This window comes from Pseudophryne corroboree, chromosome 12 (assembly GCF_028390025.1).
Source record: "Pseudophryne corroboree isolate aPseCor3 chromosome 12, aPseCor3.hap2, whole genome shotgun sequence".
In the NCBI taxonomy this organism is placed as follows: Eukaryota; Metazoa; Chordata; class Amphibia; order Anura; family Myobatrachidae; genus Pseudophryne; species Pseudophryne corroboree.
Window position 1 is genome coordinate 26,862,763 of NC_086455.1, and position 19,498 is coordinate 26,882,260.

General features: G+C 43.0%; 1 protein-coding gene across 2 annotated transcripts in view; it reads right to left on the minus strand.

Annotated features, from left to right (window-relative positions):
• SYNE2 (spectrin repeat containing nuclear envelope protein 2) overlaps nt 1-19,498 on the minus strand; it is a 447,442-nt gene that overhangs the window by 308,776 nt on the left and 119,168 nt on the right. For both annotated transcript variants that reach the window (XM_063947243.1, XM_063947242.1), the window contains exons 15-22: nt 19,188-19,284; nt 16,256-16,446; nt 11,784-11,930; nt 11,377-11,454; nt 9,834-10,007; nt 4,865-5,002; nt 2,867-3,025; nt 26-237 (exon numbers count right to left, since the gene is read on the minus strand). In XM_063947243.1, the coding sequence (XP_063803313.1) occupies nt 26-237; nt 2,867-3,025; nt 4,865-5,002; nt 9,834-10,007; nt 11,377-11,454; nt 11,784-11,930; nt 16,256-16,446; nt 19,188-19,284 (1,196 nt within the window). The remainder of the gene's footprint in view (nt 1-25; nt 238-2,866; nt 3,026-4,864; nt 5,003-9,833; nt 10,008-11,376; nt 11,455-11,783; nt 11,931-16,255; nt 16,447-19,187; nt 19,285-19,498) is intronic.

A 19,498-nucleotide genomic window follows, 5' to 3' on the forward strand; every position in this document is an offset into this window, starting at 1 on the left:
CATTGATCAGCTACAAAATACTTACTCATGTGTGTTGATTTTTCCCCGATGTGACAGTAAATTAACATAAATTTCTGCTGCCCGTTTCTCAAAGTCCTCCTTCTTTTTTTTACATTCGGAAACTAACTTGATGACCGCGGCGGAATCAGCCTGTGTGCTGGACATGCTGCTCAGAGTTTCCATGGCTTGAAGACACCGATTCAGCTCTCCCTGGCAGCCGCCATCAGAGAAGACAACCTGAGGAAGTACAGCACAGAGTAAAACAGCAACTCACAGGTCACTTTATTTTAAGTATTTCACATCTCACCTGGCTTACCTGTAATTATATGGATACAGACAACTCTATTGGTTGGGAAGGTTACTATTAATATATAATTGGTGGTTATTGACCTTTAAATGGTTGGTTATACAGGACAGAAAGCACAAATGTCTAAACAATGCTATGACAAGTGTTATTGCATTGCTTCAAATTGATAAAATTCACAGTCCGTAAAATGCCAGCTGGGTGACAGGATGATTGCTAATGACAGCTCACAGTGGGGCAGATGTATTAACCTGGAGAAGGCATAAGGAAGTGATAAACCAGTGATAAGCGGAAGGTGATAAACGCACCAGCCAATCAGCTACAATATGCAAATGAACAGTTAGGAGCTGATTGGTTGGTGTGTTTATCGCCTTGCACTTATCACTGGTTTATCACTTCCTTATGCCTTCTCCAGGTTAATACATCTGCCCCTGAATTTGGGTTTTTGGTTCAAACTCCAACCGGAGTATGGAGGTTCTATGTTCTTTCTGAGTTTCATTGGTTTCCCTGTGGCAGGGAAATGATATTATAAACTTCTAATGTGAAAGTTATTAAATTCCTTTTGCGTCATATAGTCATAGTTCATATCTCTTGCTTTACAATGAGGCAGTCTTGATGGACTTTGACCTTTACATTACAATGTAGTTCAGAACTTGTGTTGGAGTTTAGTTTATAATGGGAGAATCCATAATTTAAAAAATTTGTAGCCAAATTACTATCTCTCTCATCAACTATGTAATCTGTCTGTTTCCAATCTACACTATTTATCACCAAATTAGGGGACAATGGATACACTGGGACATAGAGTGCAGATACGGGAGCAAAGTCTCTAGCTCTCCCCCACTCTATTCCTGTTATTTCCAGTATTTAAAAAAAATGTCTGAAACGTTTTTATAAGGAACTGCTTTCACTGCATTGTTTCCTTATAACAATACTACTTTACCTAATTATGATGGACAATACCTTTGCAAAGCCTAAAAGTATAACAATGGTTATTTCTGTTTACTATGATGCTTGAGTGCTTATCCAGGCCAAAAATAGCTACCAATGACAATCTTGGCTAACTAAGCTTCAGTGCAGATTAGGGAATCCATACAAAGGGGGTGGAACACAAACGTTATAAAAAGCATAACTGCCTGTGCTTTGCTTTGCATTACACAAGTGGTTCTCAACCTCAACCCTCAAGTTTCCCCAACAGGTCATGTTTTGAGGGTTTATGTCTGTAGAAGCAGGCAAGATAATTACTGACCCATCAAAAAAAATGAACTCACCTGTGCAGGATTAAAGACATCCACAAAACATGACCTATTGGTGATACTTGAGGACAGGAGTTGAGAACCCCTGCATCATACACTTTTAGTTCTGCATCATCTCGTATAAAAACATTGTGCTTAAGATGTGGCAGTTGGCATCAGCTGACTGTGACGGGAGGAGGGGGATATTACATATACTTTACTCATTGTCAAAGCTGCGGAGCATACCTCATGCTTCATATACAGTAAAATAATTTGTCTTTTAGTTGTTCCTTTTTTGATGTAAAGATGAGCAACTCGGCTATTGAATGTCTTTATTTGGAAATCACATAAAATCCCTGAAAGTGCACAATTTCCAAAGGTGTTCTCCAATTATAAACTACAATTCTACCCACACATTTGTTTTAACTCAAATTCTGAACTACATTGTTAAGGTCAAAGTCCGACATGACATTCTCCTCCTTGTAAAGCAAACAGTGCTCAATATTTTAGGTATGCCAATTGTGTGTTTATTTTAAAGAAGAGTCCAAAGGCCACAAACTAACCCACAAGGCTTAATCTGCCAAATATTCTGATGCCATTCATTAGGACCCAGCTAATAGATTATTAGTGGACTTTGGCCATTGCTTCTGAGCTGACACCAATGTCATCTCATGACCGATGAGATCCCCAGCAATTAGTGTCCTTAGGGCCAGCATTTGGGATCACATATATCATGAAAAGTTTCACAACTGTAAAAATGAAACCTCAAACAAAAGTAAAGGTTGGGGTTCCACCGATCACCAGCAGCTGATTATTTTTCTGCCGCAACAGCTTGGAGAATAAGGAACACACACTGCTGATGGTCACGTGGCATCCCTGTCAACGCCCATCCAACAATAAAGAACATTTACTATTCAATGCTCTCCAGGGTAAGATAGCAATAGCAGCATAATAGCAACTGCTACCAGGGGCGAGTAATTACAGTAATTAGACCCCATAGTTTCAGTAGGAAGCAGTTAATTTCCCGGCTGTCGGGATCCCCGCAGCCAGGATACAGATGTCGAAATCCCGACAGCCAAGGGAATCCCGACCGGGGGACCAGAATTCCCACTCGGCGGTTGCCACGTCACCCCACAAGGGGGGAATAAAGAAGCCTGGTAAGTGCAGCGAGCCGGCGAGGGGACACGCTGCGCTTGCCGTTGGGATCCCGACCGTCGGGACCACCGGGATCCCAACCGTCGGTATCCCATAATGAATCCGTTCCAGTTTATGCAGGGAGAGGAAAAATATACATTTTGCTTTACATTCCTCGGCTAAACATCAATACCTCATGTTCTCTGATTAATTCCTCCACGTCCACAGCACCCATACTTTTATTCTCTTTCAAAATCTGCTTTTCCAGTTTGCAGAACAGGTCATCAAATTTCTTCTTCTCGATGTGGATTTTTAGTTGACAGACGTAAGACTCCAACTCATCACGGACTACCTGGAGAACGTGGAACAGAGAACTATTCATATTCATAGCACAGTAGCTGTTGTGGAACTACAACTTCAAGCCCAATGTAGAAAAAGAACAACTAGCCCAAAAGTTCTATACTTTATTACTAACCAAAAATATAACCTAGGGGGTAAGTACGGATGGTGTAGTGGTTAGCATTGCTGCCTCACAGCACTGAGGTCATGGGTTCAATTCCCACCATGGCCCTAACTGTGTGGAGTTCGCATATTCTCCCCGTACTTGCGTGGGTTTCCTCCAGGAACTCCGGTTTCCTCCCACAATCCAAAAATATACTGGTGGATTAATTGGAAACCAACAAAAAAAAATTAACCCTAGCATGAATGTGTGTGTGTGTACATGTGGTAGGGAATATAGATTGTAAGCTCCACTGGGGCAGGGACTGATGTGAATGGCCAAGTATTCTATGTAAAGTGCTGCGGAATATGTGTGCGCTATATAAATAACTGATAATAATAAGAATAATTCAGATCTGTTCGCAGCAGCAAATTTATTAGCAGTTGGGCAAAACCATGGGGGTGATTCCGAGTTGTTCGCTCGCTAGCTGCTTTTAGCAGCATTGTACACGCTAAGCCGCCGCCCTCTGGGAGTGTATCTTAGCTTAGCAGAATAGCGAACGTAAGATTAGCAGAATTGCGAAAATAAATTTCTTAGCAGTTTCTGAGTAGCTCGAGACTTACTCACAAATAGCGATCAGTTCAATCAGTTTCGTTCCTGGTTTGACGTCACACACACACGCCCAGCGTTCGGCCAGCCACTCCCCCGTTTCTCCAGACACTCCCGCGTTTTTCCCTAACACGGCTGCTTTTTTCCGCACACTCCCAGAAAACGGCCAGTTTCCGCCCAGAAACACCCACTTCCTGTCAATCACACTACGATCACTTCAACAATGAAAAATCTTCGTTCGGGCGTGAGTAAATCTACTAAGTTTTGTGTTAAAATACTTACCGCATGCGCACTGTGAACCATGCGCATGCGCATTTTTGCCTTAATCGCTCCGTTGCGAAAATCGGCAACGAACGAACAACTCGGAATGACCCCCTATGTGCACTGCAGGTGGGGCAGATATAACATGTGCAGAGAGAGTTAGATTTGGGTGGGTGATATTGTTTCTGTGCAGGGTAAATACTGGCTGCTTTATTTTTACACTGCAATTTAGATTTCAGTTTGAACACACCCCACCCAAATCTCACTCTCTCTGCACATGTTATATCTGCCCCCCCTGCAGTGCACATGAGGCCTAATTCAGACCTGATCGTAGCCCTGCAAAATTTTGCAGGGCTACGATCAGGCACACTGACATGCGGGGGGACGCCAAGCACAGGGATAGGTAGCCCTGCATGTCAGGCCCGCACCCCCGGCAGAAGTACAAAAAACGCTTTCGCAATTCAGGTGTAGCTCCCGGCCAGCGCAGCTTTTGCGTGCTGGCCGGGAGCTACTCGTCGCTGCCCCGAGTTGCAGCGGCTGCGTGTGACGTCACGCAGATGCTGCGGCCCGCCCCCCACATGGTCCGGCCACGCCTGTGTTGGCCGGGCCGCGCCCATTAAATGGCGGCCAAACGCCACCGTGACACCCCCTCCCGCCCAGCGACCGCTTCAGCCGTTGGCCGTCAGCCATGCGCTGGCGAATGCGCACTTCAGACCTTATCGCTGTGCTGCGATGAACGGCAGTGTGCGATCAGGTCAGAATGACCCCCATGGTTTTGCCCTACTGCTAACAAATTTGCTGCTGCGATCAGATCTGAATTAGTTACCATACTGAACAGCAGAAAGGACTATGTGAGAGGCTGAACTAATAATTTGTTCTCACCTTCCACCTAAACCGAAGATCATTGCTTACTTCATCCACATCCAACTTCTCTTTGGCAGATGTTGAAATGTTTTTCATTTGATCAGCGGCTCTAAGAAATGTGTCAAGGCTTTGGCCATCAAACTTGCTCAGAGATTTCTAGAAAATAAAAGTTACTACTGAATGACATAGTAAAATATTTGGCAGGTTATGACTCTTGTTTTCAGATAAATACTAAAAATGAAATGACTATTGCCGCATGATTGACAGATGTGAACTAACTATACTTAAAAAAGTTGGTTTTGGAGACATTCCTTGGCAAGGATGAACCGCACTGTACGCCCCACTATTGGAAACCGTTCTCAGCCCAATTACTTTGAAAACAACCATTGTGTATATTGCATGATGGCAGTTACCCTTTAATGTGGACCCGTCATAGTGTTGGCAGTAATTTTGTGAGCTGTAACAGAATTGAGCCTATCGATTTATTAAGGGCTAGAGACATCACTGAGGCATAAGGTATATAGTGCCGCCTTTCTCTGTGATGCCAGAAGTACAAACGTCCTAATGACTTGTGAACTGCATACCTGCCAATGGTATAAATTTCCGCACCATAAAGTAGCATGCTTATGTGAGAGGATGGGTGTGGTTGGCTAGGTCAATGGAGTTTGGGTGGATAAGGGGAATTGTCTAATTTAATACCATTTTATAAGTAGGTACAAAAAACAGCAATAAAAATAAGACTATGGAATTAATAGACAACAAACAATAAGAGGGTCCTGTTTGCAAAATTATAATCTCTAAGAAAATAGGTGTAATTTACATGAGGTGCCACCGACTGCATATTGGTCAAGCCATACTGTAATGGCAAAAAGTGCTTAGTGGTGTTACAGTATATGATCTAGTCACACAATAACTTGTGATAAATGGCTTTTTTTGAGTATATGATTTTCTTTGGAAATGCTTGAAAGTTTGGAGCTTAAAGCAATGGCTTGGTTCTGGAGGAAGGGATATCCACACAGTGGATAATATCCAGCAGAGCTCTAGATATTTTAAGGAACTTCTCTGCACATGCTTAGCATAACCTCATTCTCCTCATTTGAGGTTCACGACATTCATCTTTTTCTCATTCTTTCCACCAACGTCTAACATTCAGGATATTACAGTTTCATGAGGACTTCCTCAACTTCAATTTGCTGATCTTTTCCAATAGCTCTGCCCTTTCCTTCTCCATACAGTCCCATTCAAAACTCTTATCACCAAAATCACCATAAATCTTATCACCAGACCTCCAAACCCTGTCATCTATGCATTGCCTTCAACTTCCTCCTTCGCCTCGTACCTCCCACAACTTTGCACCTACTTCATAATAAAAATGAAATGTATCCATTTGGATATTGCATTCCACCAGAAACCCTTCACCTTCACTTGTTTTCCAGTCTCTACTCACACTCCCCCTCCAGTCAGCCTTCTCTCCAGTTACACTCCTTCCACCTACGCCTCCACCTGCCCCCCTGGTCCTATAGCCTCCTGCCTTCTCCACTCCTTCTCTCACAATGCCTGTTCTTATCTTATCCCACCTGTTCAACCTCTCTCTCTCAATGCAATGACCCCTCTATGTTTAAGCATGCCCTGGTCTCTCCTACCCTTAGAAAAAATTATCTTTGAGATGGAGTCCACTACAACTACCACTCCATCTCTCTCCTCCTGATGCCTCCAACCAGCTTGAGCAGATTGTTTACAAATCGCCTTACCACTTGTCTGTCCACTTGATACCGACACCAGGATCCCGACCGGCACAATACCGACATATTCTCCCTCTGTGGGTGTCCACGACACCCATAGAGGGAGAATAAAATTAGTGTGCTGAGCGTAGCGAGGCACCGTGCCCGCAAGCGGCTGCGTTGCGCTCGTCCCCCTGTCAGGATTGTGCCGGTTGGGATCCCGGTGTCGGTATTCTGACTGCCGGGATCCCGCCCGGCGGTATCTCGTACTGATACCCCCCTGTTAAGTGACCTTTTCTGCAGGGCACCAACTTGAAGCTGAGCTCACAGTGCCTGGAGGCAGGGTTATAGAGGAGGCCCCAATGCATCCTGGGACAGTCTAAACTTTAGCCTGTTGGTGCCTAGATCAAGATCCATCTCTACACCCCGATTTTTCCCTGTGAAAACCAATGTACCCCGCTGCAGAAGGTTTATTTTTAGATTTTGTATCTTTATTACAAATATAAAACTAAGAAATCACATGTAAATAGTATTCACAGCCTTTCCGCAATACTTTATTGATGCACCTTTGGCAACAATTACAGCCTCAAGTCTTTTTGAATATGATGCCATAAGCTTGGCACACCTATGTTTGGGCAGTTTCACCCATTCCTCTTTGCAGCACCTCTCTGGTCAGGATGGATGGGAAACATCGGTGCACAGCCATTTTCAGATCTCTCCAGCGATGTTCAATCGGATTCAAGTCTGGGCTCTGGCTGGGCCACTCAAGGACATTCACAGAGTTGTCCTGAAGCCACTCCTTTGATATCTTGGCTGTGTGCTTAGGGTTGTTGTCCTGCTGAAAAATGAACCGTCACCCCAGTCTGAGTTCAAGAGCGCTCTGGAGCAGGTTTTCATCCAGGGTGTTTCTGTACATTGCTGCATTCATATTTCCCTCTATCCTGACTAGTCTCCCAGTTCCTGCTGCTGAAAAACATCCCCACAGCATAATGCTGCCACCACCATGCTTCACTGTAGGGATGGTATTGGCCTGGTGATGAGTGGTGCCTGGGTTCCTCCAAACATGACGCCTGGCAATCACACCAAAGAGTTCAATCTTTGTCTCATCAGACCAGAGAATTTTGTTTCTCACGGTGTGAGAGTCCCACAGGTGCATTTTAGCAAACTCCAGGCGGGCTGCCATGTGCTTTTTTACTAAGGAGTAGCTTTTGTCTGGCCACTCTAACATACAGGCCTGACTGGTGGATTGCTGCAGAGATAGTTGTCCTTCTGGAAGGTTCTCCTCTCTCCACAGAAGAATGCTGTAGCTCTGATAGAGTGACCATCGGGTTCTTGGTCACCTCCCTGACTAGGGCCCTTCTCCCCCGATCGCTCAGATTAGACAGCCGGACAGCTCTAGGAAGAGTCCTGGTGGTTCTGAACTTCTTCCATTTACGGATGATGGAGGCCACTGTGCTCATTGGGACCTTCAAGCAGTAGATATTTTTCAGTACCCTTCCCCAGATTTGTGCCTCAAGACAAGGAGGTCTACAGAGAATTCCTTTGACTTCATGAGTGGTTTGTGCTCAGACATGCACCGCCAAGTGTGGGACCTTATATAGACAGATGTGTACCTTTCCGAATCATGTCCAATCAACTGAAGTTACCACAGGTGGACTCCAATTAAGTTGTAGGATGATCAGTGGAAACGGGATGCACCGGAGCTCAATTTTGAACTTCATAGCAAAGGCTGTGAATACTTATGTACATGTGATTTCTTAGTCTTTTTATTTTTAATAAATTTGAAAAAACTTTAAAAAAAAAACCTCTTTCACGTTGGTTGTCATTATGGGCTATTGCGTGTAGAATTTTGAGGGAAAAAATGAATTTATTCCATTTTCAATTAAGGCTGTAACATAACAGAATGTGAAAAAAGTGAAGGGCTGTGAATACTTTTTGGATGCAATGTAAGATTAATAATAACAATCATATCTATGGCTCAAATGTATTGACCTTAAAAAGTGATAAAGTGGAGACTCATAAAGAGCGATAAATGACCAGCCAACCAGCTCCTGTCATTTTTCAAACACAGTCTATAACACGGCAGTTAGGAAGCTGATTGGCTGGTATTTTTATGTTTATTTACTAAGCCTTGGATGGAGACAAAGTGTATGGAGAGAAAGTACCAACCAACCAGCTCCTGTCATTTTTCAAACTTAGCCTGTGGCATGGCAGGTAGACGCCAATTGGCTGGTACTTTATCAGTCAACTTTATCTCCATCCAAGACTTAGTAAACAGACCCCTATATCACTCTTTATGAGTCCCCACTTTATCACTTTTGAAGGCTTAATACATTTGGGCCATAATCTTTAAGAGATAACTTGCAAAGCATATGGTTTGCAAACATCAATCCATTTCTTCCTACGAAAAATAAAATGTTTATCTTTTTTTATTACTTTTAGTGAATATGGAATGACATATTTTTACAAACAAAGAAGCATCTGAGAACAAAGGCAGCAGCCCAAGTGTTTTAATCTAAATTGAAAAGAGAAGTCTCCATCCCTGTCACTGTTCTTTGATAACCCGTACCTCGTCTTTGTGTGGCTCTTACATAGGCCCTCATTCCGAGTTGTTCGCTCGGTATTTTTCATCGCATCGCAGTGAAAATCAGCTTAGTACGCATGCGCAATGTTCGCACTGCGACTGCGCCAAGTAACTTTACTATGATGAAAGTATTTTTACTCACGGCTTTTTCTTCGCTCCGGCGATCGTAATGTGATTGACAGGAAATGGGTGTTACTGGGCGGAAACACGGCGTTTCAGGGGCGTGTGGCTGAAAACGCTACCGTTTCCGGAAAAAACGCAGGAGTGGCCGGGGAAACGGTGGGAGTGCCTGGGCGAACGCTGGGTGTGTTTGTGACGTCAACCAGGAACGACAAGCACTGAACTGATCGCACAGGCAGAGTAAGTCTGGAGCTACTCTGAAACTGCTAAGTAGTTAGTAATCGCAATATTGCGAATACATCGGTCGCAATTTTAAGAAGCTAAGATTCACTCCCAGTAGGCGGCGGCTTAGCGTGTGTAACTCTGCTAAAATCGCCTTGCGACCGATCAACTCGGAATGAGGGCCATAGAAACAAGGCAGAACATTCTGAATATTCCTACTGCCAGGCAACTAAAATGAGATTATTTCTAATAACATGGTAACCAAATCATGTCAGGAATTAACGCTAAGACATAAATTGTAAAACAGAAACCCAATAACGGCAGTGAATAGAACACAAACCTCATACTGTGAAATGAACTCCTCCGGGGTAACTCTCTGTCCTAGAAGGCTCATGGCTCTCGTAATATATGTTTCTAGGTCACTTTTTGAACTCTCAAAGTTTCGTTTTATGTCTTGTTCGGGCAAATGCTGTTCCGTAGGGTCATGGACAAAATCCAATTTGGACGCTAGCGCCTAAAAAAAAAAGATTATTAATCTGGGGGGTCAACATCTTCAAGTCATGTAAATTCCTTGTTATAACCCCAGTTCTAGACCTCCAGATACAATTGAAACAAATAAAAACAGGATTCTATAACCAGATATAATTATGTTTTTTTTAAACAATACTTTTATGGTAATTGACACTCAATAAGAGGCCACAACCTATACGCAAAATGTAAATATTCTATTTGTAAAACATAAAATATAAATAATTTAATAAGAGAGAGGTTATATTGTTCTCTGCCTGTTTTTACTTTTTTTTTATTACTGTGCATGGAAACTGAATTGTCCTTTTTTAATTACAGAGCAAGGCCCAATCTTTGTCGGTTCTGAGCCGAGGCAGAACTCACATTCGTTTGAGGCATGGGAGTGATGGAGTATGGCTCGGAATGCCTCTGCAAATGCCCCATCCATACCATCTACACCACTTTTATGTCATTACAATAATCTGACACCAAAAATTGAAATCTTGATTCTGGAATGCTCCACAAAATGCACCAGTGCTGACCAGGGCTGACATCAGAAATTGTGGGGCCCGGGGCTGACAAAATAGACAGGGCCCCTCCCCCCAAAAAAAGATTCTGCCGCACCGCTTCACCCCTATGTGATGTCATACATTGTGATGTTACATATAGGTGTAGCGTTGCGGACCTACAGGAACTCTTTAGAGAGAGCTGGTACGCAGGGAAAGCTTGTTTTAAGAAGTCCTCCCTGTGTATCAGCCCACTGTTTCACAGCTCGGTGCAGCTCTCCTAGTATTGGCAGTGGGAGCCAGAGGTGGGCCACCATGTCTGTAAGGGCCCAGGACACTAGTCCCCACAGTCCCCTTCTGATGGTTGCCCTGGTGCCGACAATCTTTCTGTGAGGCTCCACGGTAATCCTGGCCCTTTTCTTCTGATTTCCCTCCCTCTCCTTTTGTGTCTTGTATTTGTCAGCTTTACTAGTCGAGAAAGAATGGCAATGCAGTGGCCAACTTGCTGTATACAGAGATACGCTCCACTTCAATACATAGGGTAGGCTGATTATTCCCTACTGGAGTCAGTAGGTTGAATGGATCTTACACTGTATGTATAGGTATGGGTGTCGGATACCTCTCACTTGCAGCGGTGAAAGGGGTACTTCTCCTTTGCAAGTTGTGGTTGTCATCTTGCGTAAGACAAGTGGTCATTTAATAGCTGCCCATTCTTTCTACCACCACCATACTGTTTTTTTCAATAAAGCAATTAATTTTGAACAGCACTTATTGATTTCTGTCTTTACTTATTATTAAATTATCTCTATACGAATGTTTCAGTATTTGTGTTATTCATACGTGTAACAGACATCTGCTTATAGAACCCACCTTGTTTTTGTCATCACACACATCTTGATGAGTTTTGTTACCACTTCGCTCCTCCTTCAGTTCCTCATACTGCTTCACCTGAAGTGGAAATGTTATTACATAAGAGAAAAAGTCACAGACAATACTTTGCCACCTGACAGTGCTTGGGATCACCACATGCTAACCTCACAAGCCCACTCCACCCCTCCCCAAATGCCTCCAATGTGAAACTAAACCTTCTCTCTCCTATTATAAAACTTTACACTTTAAGGACATCTTCCTCTAAATATTTAGCTCATAGTATGGTATCAGAATTGTACCAGTTAAAGCGAAAAACATTAATAAAATCACATTGACAAATTATACATCAGTTGCACAGCTTGTCTCCCACCCTCTTACTGACAACCATACAGTCCCAAGAAACATACATATTTAGTCCATCGCCTGTTCAAGGATTTCAGCCTGTGAGATAACTTGGAAGCCACCTTCTGTTCGGTCCTCTCAATCAGGAAATTGCCGTCTCTGTTTAAAGATTTATTCACAGATCTCCATTTGGACAGAATCTCCGTGGGAACCTGAATTTGTACACCAAAATATTACTCACTTCTGCCCAAAAAATAGCCAGGATGTACAGTATATTAATATAGCAGATAACGGCCATTGTGTGGATTACCTGTTTCTTATCTGTCATAGCAACATGAAACTAAATTGCTGAGAAAATTCTTTAGCCATTATTCTTATGACCTTTACCTCAGTTTTGTTTAAAAAATATGCAATCAATAAACAGAGACTGAGAGGTCATGGTGTGCACAGGGAAAGTCTGTTGTGCAATAGAAGAGAACATGCTGCTCTTAATAAATTATCTTAAATCAGTTTGCTGCCTGTGAATATGGGCGAAGTTGCAAGATTCAAGGATACTAGAGATGTTGCGATAAACATCAGGTTTATCGCAACATCTGCACGATCGCTGAATTTTGCTAATTCAGCTGAACGGCACGTAAAAGGAGAGTGGCTTATTTTTTTAGCCCTTGGAAAGACATAAGCTCAGAAGCACTAAATACAATTCTATATGCCCAGCAGGGGAGGTAGCTACAAGACCAACACCGGAATCCCGCCCCCTTACAGTCCCAACAGTCCGCATGCCGACTAATAGGGACTACTCCCACTCCCTGGTGTTCACGACACCCGTAGAGTGGCAATATAACCTGTGGTGAGTGCAGCTCGCCACCGAGCCCGGAAGGGGCTTCGTCCTGCTCGCCCCACCTCCCTGCCGGGCATCTGCAGGCCGGGATTCCACCGTCGCTATGGTGACCGGCGGTCTTTTGACCGTCAGTCACGCTTACCCAACCCGCCCAGCAGATCTGATGTTGTATCCAAGTCACTGAAAACAGTAATATCCGACAGAAAAATTTAATTCTCAGAAGGCACCTTGATAAAGACCTCAGAGCGGGTTGAAAAGCTTTGGTGTTAAATAAGACGATCTGACACCAGTATTGGAGGAGCTGTTTGAAGGATCCAGAGCACTGACCTGGGATGCTCTCTGGTGATAACATCACACTCTAATTAAGAAATGTCCTTTGCCACGTCTTAAGGCAGTTGATAATTACCACTCCTCACTACTATAGGATTGCCTTATATTGTGCTCCTTTGGGATTTGTAAAATATATCCCTGTATGTGTTTGTTTTATCTGTGTATGATTTTTTAAAACAGTATTATGCTATGCCACTTTTGTTCATTCCATGTTTTCCATGATTGCTGATATATCATCCCACATATTGGAATTTGGGGAGTGAAAATTGAGGATTGAGTGGTGGAAGTTTCACGATACCTGAACAATGTCTTTATGATACAGGAAACTTTGAGATTGATCCATTGATTAAGGGACGTATTTGTTTTTATTCATCTCTTCCTCTGGATTAATATGTATTATATTTGTCAACCCATATATTTGGAGAGGTGCCATCTGATAAGTGATACTACATTTGCACATAGAGCTTCTGTCACTTATCTAGCACAGTCTATGAAATGACAGTTAGAAGCAGATTGGTTTATTTGGGCAACTTTTCCACTTTATCTCTCTCAAAGGATTGATACATCTCCTGCCTCAAAGGTTTGATAGGTCTCACCCTCTGTGTCTTTATTTTAGAGATGTTTATGATTATGTGATTTATGTAGAATGTATTTACCATTTATGTTCTCTCACTGATGTGATGTGCATCATCATTCTTTTAGCCCTACTAGAGCGGCAAGGAAGGTATATTTTACTAATGTTTGGAACATAGGCTGTTTTCAAAGGATCACATAATTGTTGGTTATAGAACTAGTTGGAAAAACACAGTTAAATAAAAAAAAAATTGGGGGGGGGGGGGGGGGGGGGTGTTTAAGCCAGTGTTTTTTGCATTAATGTTTTAATTTAATTAAAAAAAATGAACCCTGCATATTATATTAGGACTGTGAAACTTTGCTATGTATTAGAAACCTTGATCAACCATGTTTTTATGCGGTCTAACATAAACAATCCAAAGTTACTAGGCTTTGATATGTTATATTTTACATCTTTCAATATAACACTTTTTTTTACTGCTTATTATACCTATTACATCTGAATATATGTAGATAGACTAAACATATAAAAACATACAAAGTACACCCAGAGACAGATGAAATTGAAAACGAGTTAATGTTAAGCATTAGTCCTGCTTATTACTTAGAATGAAATACATTTCAGTAGTAATACAAAATGGAAAATGCAAAAGCAGTTTTCAGAGAAACACACACACACACACACACACACACACAAGGAGGAGTTAAGCATTAGCACTGAGCACGCTACTGGCATTAGACATATTGGGGGGCATTCAAATGTTTGAAAAGTCGGTTGGGTGTCTGTTTTTCCCTGTCTATTAGATAGGAAAAAACAGACACGCAACTGACTTTTCAAACAATTGAATCTCCCCCAGTGAGTAAAAACTCTATTTTATTTTTTTCTGTATAATAGTATTTTAGTATAATACGAAGTCACGGCGCCGTGCCTGTAATCAGAATCAGAATCAGCTTTATTGGCCAGGTATACTTACGTATACTAGGAATTTGTCTTCGGTTTGCTATACAACAGCCAAGTAGGTAACAGGTAAGCAGGTGTGTGTGTGTGTGTGTGTGTGTGTGTGTGTGTGTGTGTGTGTGTGTGTGTGTGTGTGTGTGTGTGTGTGTGTGTGTGTGGGGGGGGGGGGGGGGGGGGCAAGTAAAGTTACACAGATAGGTATACCGTAGGGACACAAGTGAGTCACATGTACGTCTAGTCAGTCAATGTTCAGGAGTTCAGCAGGCGGACAGCTTGGGGAAAGAAACTTTTGAGGCTTCTGGTGGATCTGGCGGGGACAGCCCTGTAACGCCTGCCTGAAGGAAGCAAGTTAAACATGCTGTGGCCGGGGTGTAGCTGGTCTTTTACTATCTTCATTGCCCGCTTTTTAGCTCTGGACAAGTACAGGTCCTGGACTGAGGGAAGGTCGGCCCCGATGATCTTCTCTGCGGTTCTGACCACCTTTTGGAGCCTGCATCTGTCCCTCGCGCTGGCGGAGCTGTACCATACGAGTATCGAGGAGCACAGTACCGACTCCACAATCGCGGAGTAGAAGAGGAGCAGGAGCTTCTGTGGGATGTTGAACTTCCTTAGTTGCCTGAGGAAGAACAACCTCTGCTGCGCTTTCCCAACAGTGGCGTCAGTGTTGGACCCCCATTTAAGGTCCATGGAGATTGTGGTCCCTAGAAACTTGAAGGAGTCCACTAGCGATACCACACTGTCAGCAATCGTTAGCGGAGGTGCACTAGATGACTTCTTCCTGAAGTCCACTATCATCTCGACAGTTTTGAGGGGGTTGAGGTCAAGGTTGTTGTGGATGCACCACTGGGTCAGCCGGTCTACTTCCCGTCTATAGGCCGATTCGTCCCCATCCTTGATGAGGCCGATGACGGTGGTGTCATCGGCGAATTTGATGATCCTTACTGATTGCGCCTCTGAGGTACAGTCATTTGTGTACAGGGAGAAGAGCAGGGGTGAGAGGACACAGCCCTGAGGGGCCCCTGTACTGATGGACCGCGCTTGAGAGGTGAATTCCCCCGCTTTCACCACCTGTGTCCTATCTGTCAGGAAGTCTATTATCCAGGAACAGGTAGCTTCTGGGACCCCTAGGCGAAGTAATTTGGGGTGGAGGATGCTGGGGACGATTGTATTGAAGGCCGAGCTGAAATCGACAAACAGGACCCTCGCGTAGGTACCGGGAATGTCTAGGTGCTGTAGAATGTAGTGCAGGCCCAGGTTGACTGCATCCTTGACACACCGATTCGAGCGATAGGCGAACTGCAGGAGGTCCAGTTGGGGGCCAGTCACAGTTTTCAGATGATTCAAAACCAGAGCGGCGGGAGAGATGTGTGCTGAGATGTGTGCGAATCGCTCAGCACACATCTCTCCCGCCGCTCAGCACAGCGCGATGTGTGCTGAGCGTGCAGGTGGAGACGGGGGGGCGCTCACTTCACCCAGCGGGTGAAGTGAGCGACCCGCTAGATTGGCCTGAATTCAGGCCAATCTAGCAGCAGCGATAGTGATGCGCGGGGCTGCGCATCGCTATCGCTGTAGGGGCTACACACGGAGCGATAATGCTGATATTCTAAGCAATCTAGTCAGATTGCTTAGAATATCGCTCCGTGAGTACCCAATTTAAGACTATACCAAGCAATGAAAGAAAACTACCATACATGCTCTTACTCTTATACTCTAGTTTTGTGTTTTACCGGTTGCCTTGTAGCTTTCTTTTGTTAAACTATGCAGAACTTTGCACTAGTTAGCCTTTAAAAATATACAAAACAAACTTAAGCTTTCACACAACAGTAGGAAGCACTTACATTAACAAGAGAGATCTTCTGTTGCTCATCCAACCAAGCAGTTATGAGGTTTATATTGTTCTCAAACTGAGTCCAGCAGGTTAGAACTTTTTCCAAAGTAGATCTTGTGTCAAAGACCAATGACAGAAATGTTTTATACTTCAATTCTATCGCTTCATACTGTTTTGATTGATTGATTTCGGGGTCATCCACTGATTAATAAAAACATAAATACATTAAGAAAAACTAAAGGACTGTATACTGGTGATGTGATCTACATCTTCCAATTTGTCATTATGTGCCGCTTTGCTTGAGACTCTCCAGAGGAACTACACCGTATTCCAGTGGTCCTCAAACTGTGTGCCGCGCCACCCTGAGATGCCGCAAGACACTTGCAGGGGTGCCTCTGGTTGGTGGTCCAGGACCAATTCAAACTATTTATTGTCAATGTAATAGGCAAAACCAGTGCTTGTAGCTGCCAATCATAAAACATGTGGACAAACAGAAGCAAATCTTGTTCCTCACCACATAATTGAACCAAAGTATAACATATAAACATAATTTAATTAATTTAATATATTTTTCTAAATTTCTCAATAAGAAACTTTTGGCCTAGGCGTGCCGTGAAAAAAATTCTTATACTCTAGGGCACCGTGATTCAAAAAAGTTTGGGAACCGCTGACATATACCAAATATCCTGTGCAGTAGATGACAGGTGTTAAATATTTGAGCATACCTGTAGTTATCACCAACTCTCCCTAAGTGCTCAGTTATTCATTTTTGCTCTTTAACGTTCCCCCTGTCTGCGTGTGTTTGTTAGAAAATATATCATTAAAAATGGAAGACCTAATGATTATAGACACCATCGGCGGGATGGTGTCTATAATCATTAGATCGCTGGAGGTGCGTGTTGCCAGCCTATCTCAGATGTTTTTTTAAAGGAGCATCAACTTACAAGGCAATGCCCTTGTAAGTGATTGCCCCTTTAAAAAAAAAAATGGCCGAGATCAAAAGTTTCTTAATGTGAAATTCAGAAACCATAATAAATTAAGTAAATTGTGTTTATAATTATATGTCACCCTTAGGGTCAGTTATGTGATAAGGACAAGGATTTGCTTTGTTTGTCCACATATTCTACAACTGGAAGCTACCAGCACTGGTTTTGCCTAATACACGGACCATAAATAATTTGAATTGGTCCTGGACCACCAAACCAGGGCACCCCTGCAAGAGCCCAAAAGCAGCTTGGGAACCACTGATGTAAGTGATACATATGAATTGCTGTAGACTGGAAGACAAAGGAAGCTGTTTGCCTTTTTTTTTTAAACATTTTTTATATATATATATATATATATATATATATATATATATTTATTTTTATTTTTATTTTTTTTTTTTTTATTTTTTTAAATATAAATAAATAATTTTGGCTTCTTAATTACATATTGTTTACAAGAGAATGAAGAGCGAGTGCAAATAAGCGCAAGCGATCGTAAACTTCAAGGCTGTAGGATTGTATGTGCCTTGCACAGTTTGGTTAGGTTATTAAACAGTTAATAGGTTTGGGGGGCAGGATTTTAATTAGAATAATAGGAGTGTTAGGGAGGAGCTAGTGGACATTTTGTGTGAGGCAGGAGTTCCATCTGCCTCTTTCTCTCCGGATTTTCCCACCCTCCTTTCCCGAGTCACCTTTTTTTCCCCACGCATTTTTTTTTTTCTTTGCTGGTTGGGGTTTGTCAACCTATATAGGTGGCGGGAAAGAACGGCAGTTACAGTGGCTATTGCGCAGCTGTTTGGAGGTGCGCTCTTTGCCCAATACATTGTATACTCTGGCCCTCCTTACCGGGGGTCATTGGGCTTGGCTGTCTGGCCGGCACTATTATGGTGTATTGGGGAGAGAGTTGGAGACTCGGCATTTATTGGCGTAGCCATTGAGATAAATTAAGTCATGTCGTGGACATGCGTAGCGGCAATAAGTCGTAATGTCACTGATGATCTGGCCGTTCTTTCTTATTGCCACCATACTTAGTTTTAGTATTATAAATAAATAACAGTTGACCGATTTTAATGGCATTTCCCTGGTCTGTGTCGTTATTTCTAGATAAGTTAAGTTAGTTCATATTTAGTTGGTAAGGTTATCGTGCAATGATATCATGCAGTCCGGCATCGGCCGATAGAAAGTTTAAGAGAAATCTACAGTATATATGTTTTGACAATATAAAAGAGTGAATTTTAATATTCATAATTCTACATGTTATGTAAAAGCTACTATTAATTAAGCATTATAAGGAAACTATTTTTCCTTTGCATACTTCACACCTGAGTAATACCCCTTTCAGACCGCCAGCTATGAACACGGGTTATTGGCACATGAACACACATGACCCGTGTTCATGTGCTGTCTGACAGGTGCCAGGGTTGAAATACTGGGTCGACCGACCCGGTATTCCAACTCGGGTAGCGAGCAGGGTTGAACACGTGTTCAACCCGGCTCGCTGTGCGGTGTGAATGGGAGCCAGGTCGATGCGACACGTTTACCGTTCACTGTGTGTTGACTGACGGCGATTGGAGATCATGTGATCTTCAAGCGCCGACCCTGCTGCGTCATCGCTGACGTCACCAACCCGGCAATATGCTGGGTTGCTTACAGCGGCGGCGGGGCGCCTGAGGGGGGGTCGCACACTGGGCTCCCGTGTCAGGCTCCTGAGTGCGGCCCGCCTCAGGCAGTCTGAAAGGGGTTTAAATATTCAGTAGTTGGATTTCTATGTAAATATAAAATAATTTTTACTTTACGATGATGTAAAAGATATTTTAATATTGCAGACATATTCTTGTTAATGCATATATGTGTGTAACGTAACGCTATAATTTACAGATTCTTTGTATTTTTGATTAAATAACAATAAAATTCAAATTCAAAAGAAAATAATTGCTGAACTGAGCATTTACTTACAATATCCTTCCGTTGTCAGCAGCTGGTTATGAAGTTCTTTGAATTTTTGGAAAGCGGTTTCAAGGTGAACCATGAACTGTTTCTGTTCAATAAATTCCTAGAGACATAAAATTAGAGACATGAACTAGAGACAAACTCAAACTTACAAGGACAACCAGCCATGGGAGATCATAAAGCTGAACCCATACAACAGCCCAGGTCCGGATTAAGTTCTGTGGGGGCCCCATGGCAACAAATTTGTGGGGCCATTACTGAGCTGTTCCTTTACTGCTGCGGCCGCCGAGGAGCTTCACTCACAGCAGTGTGAAGTC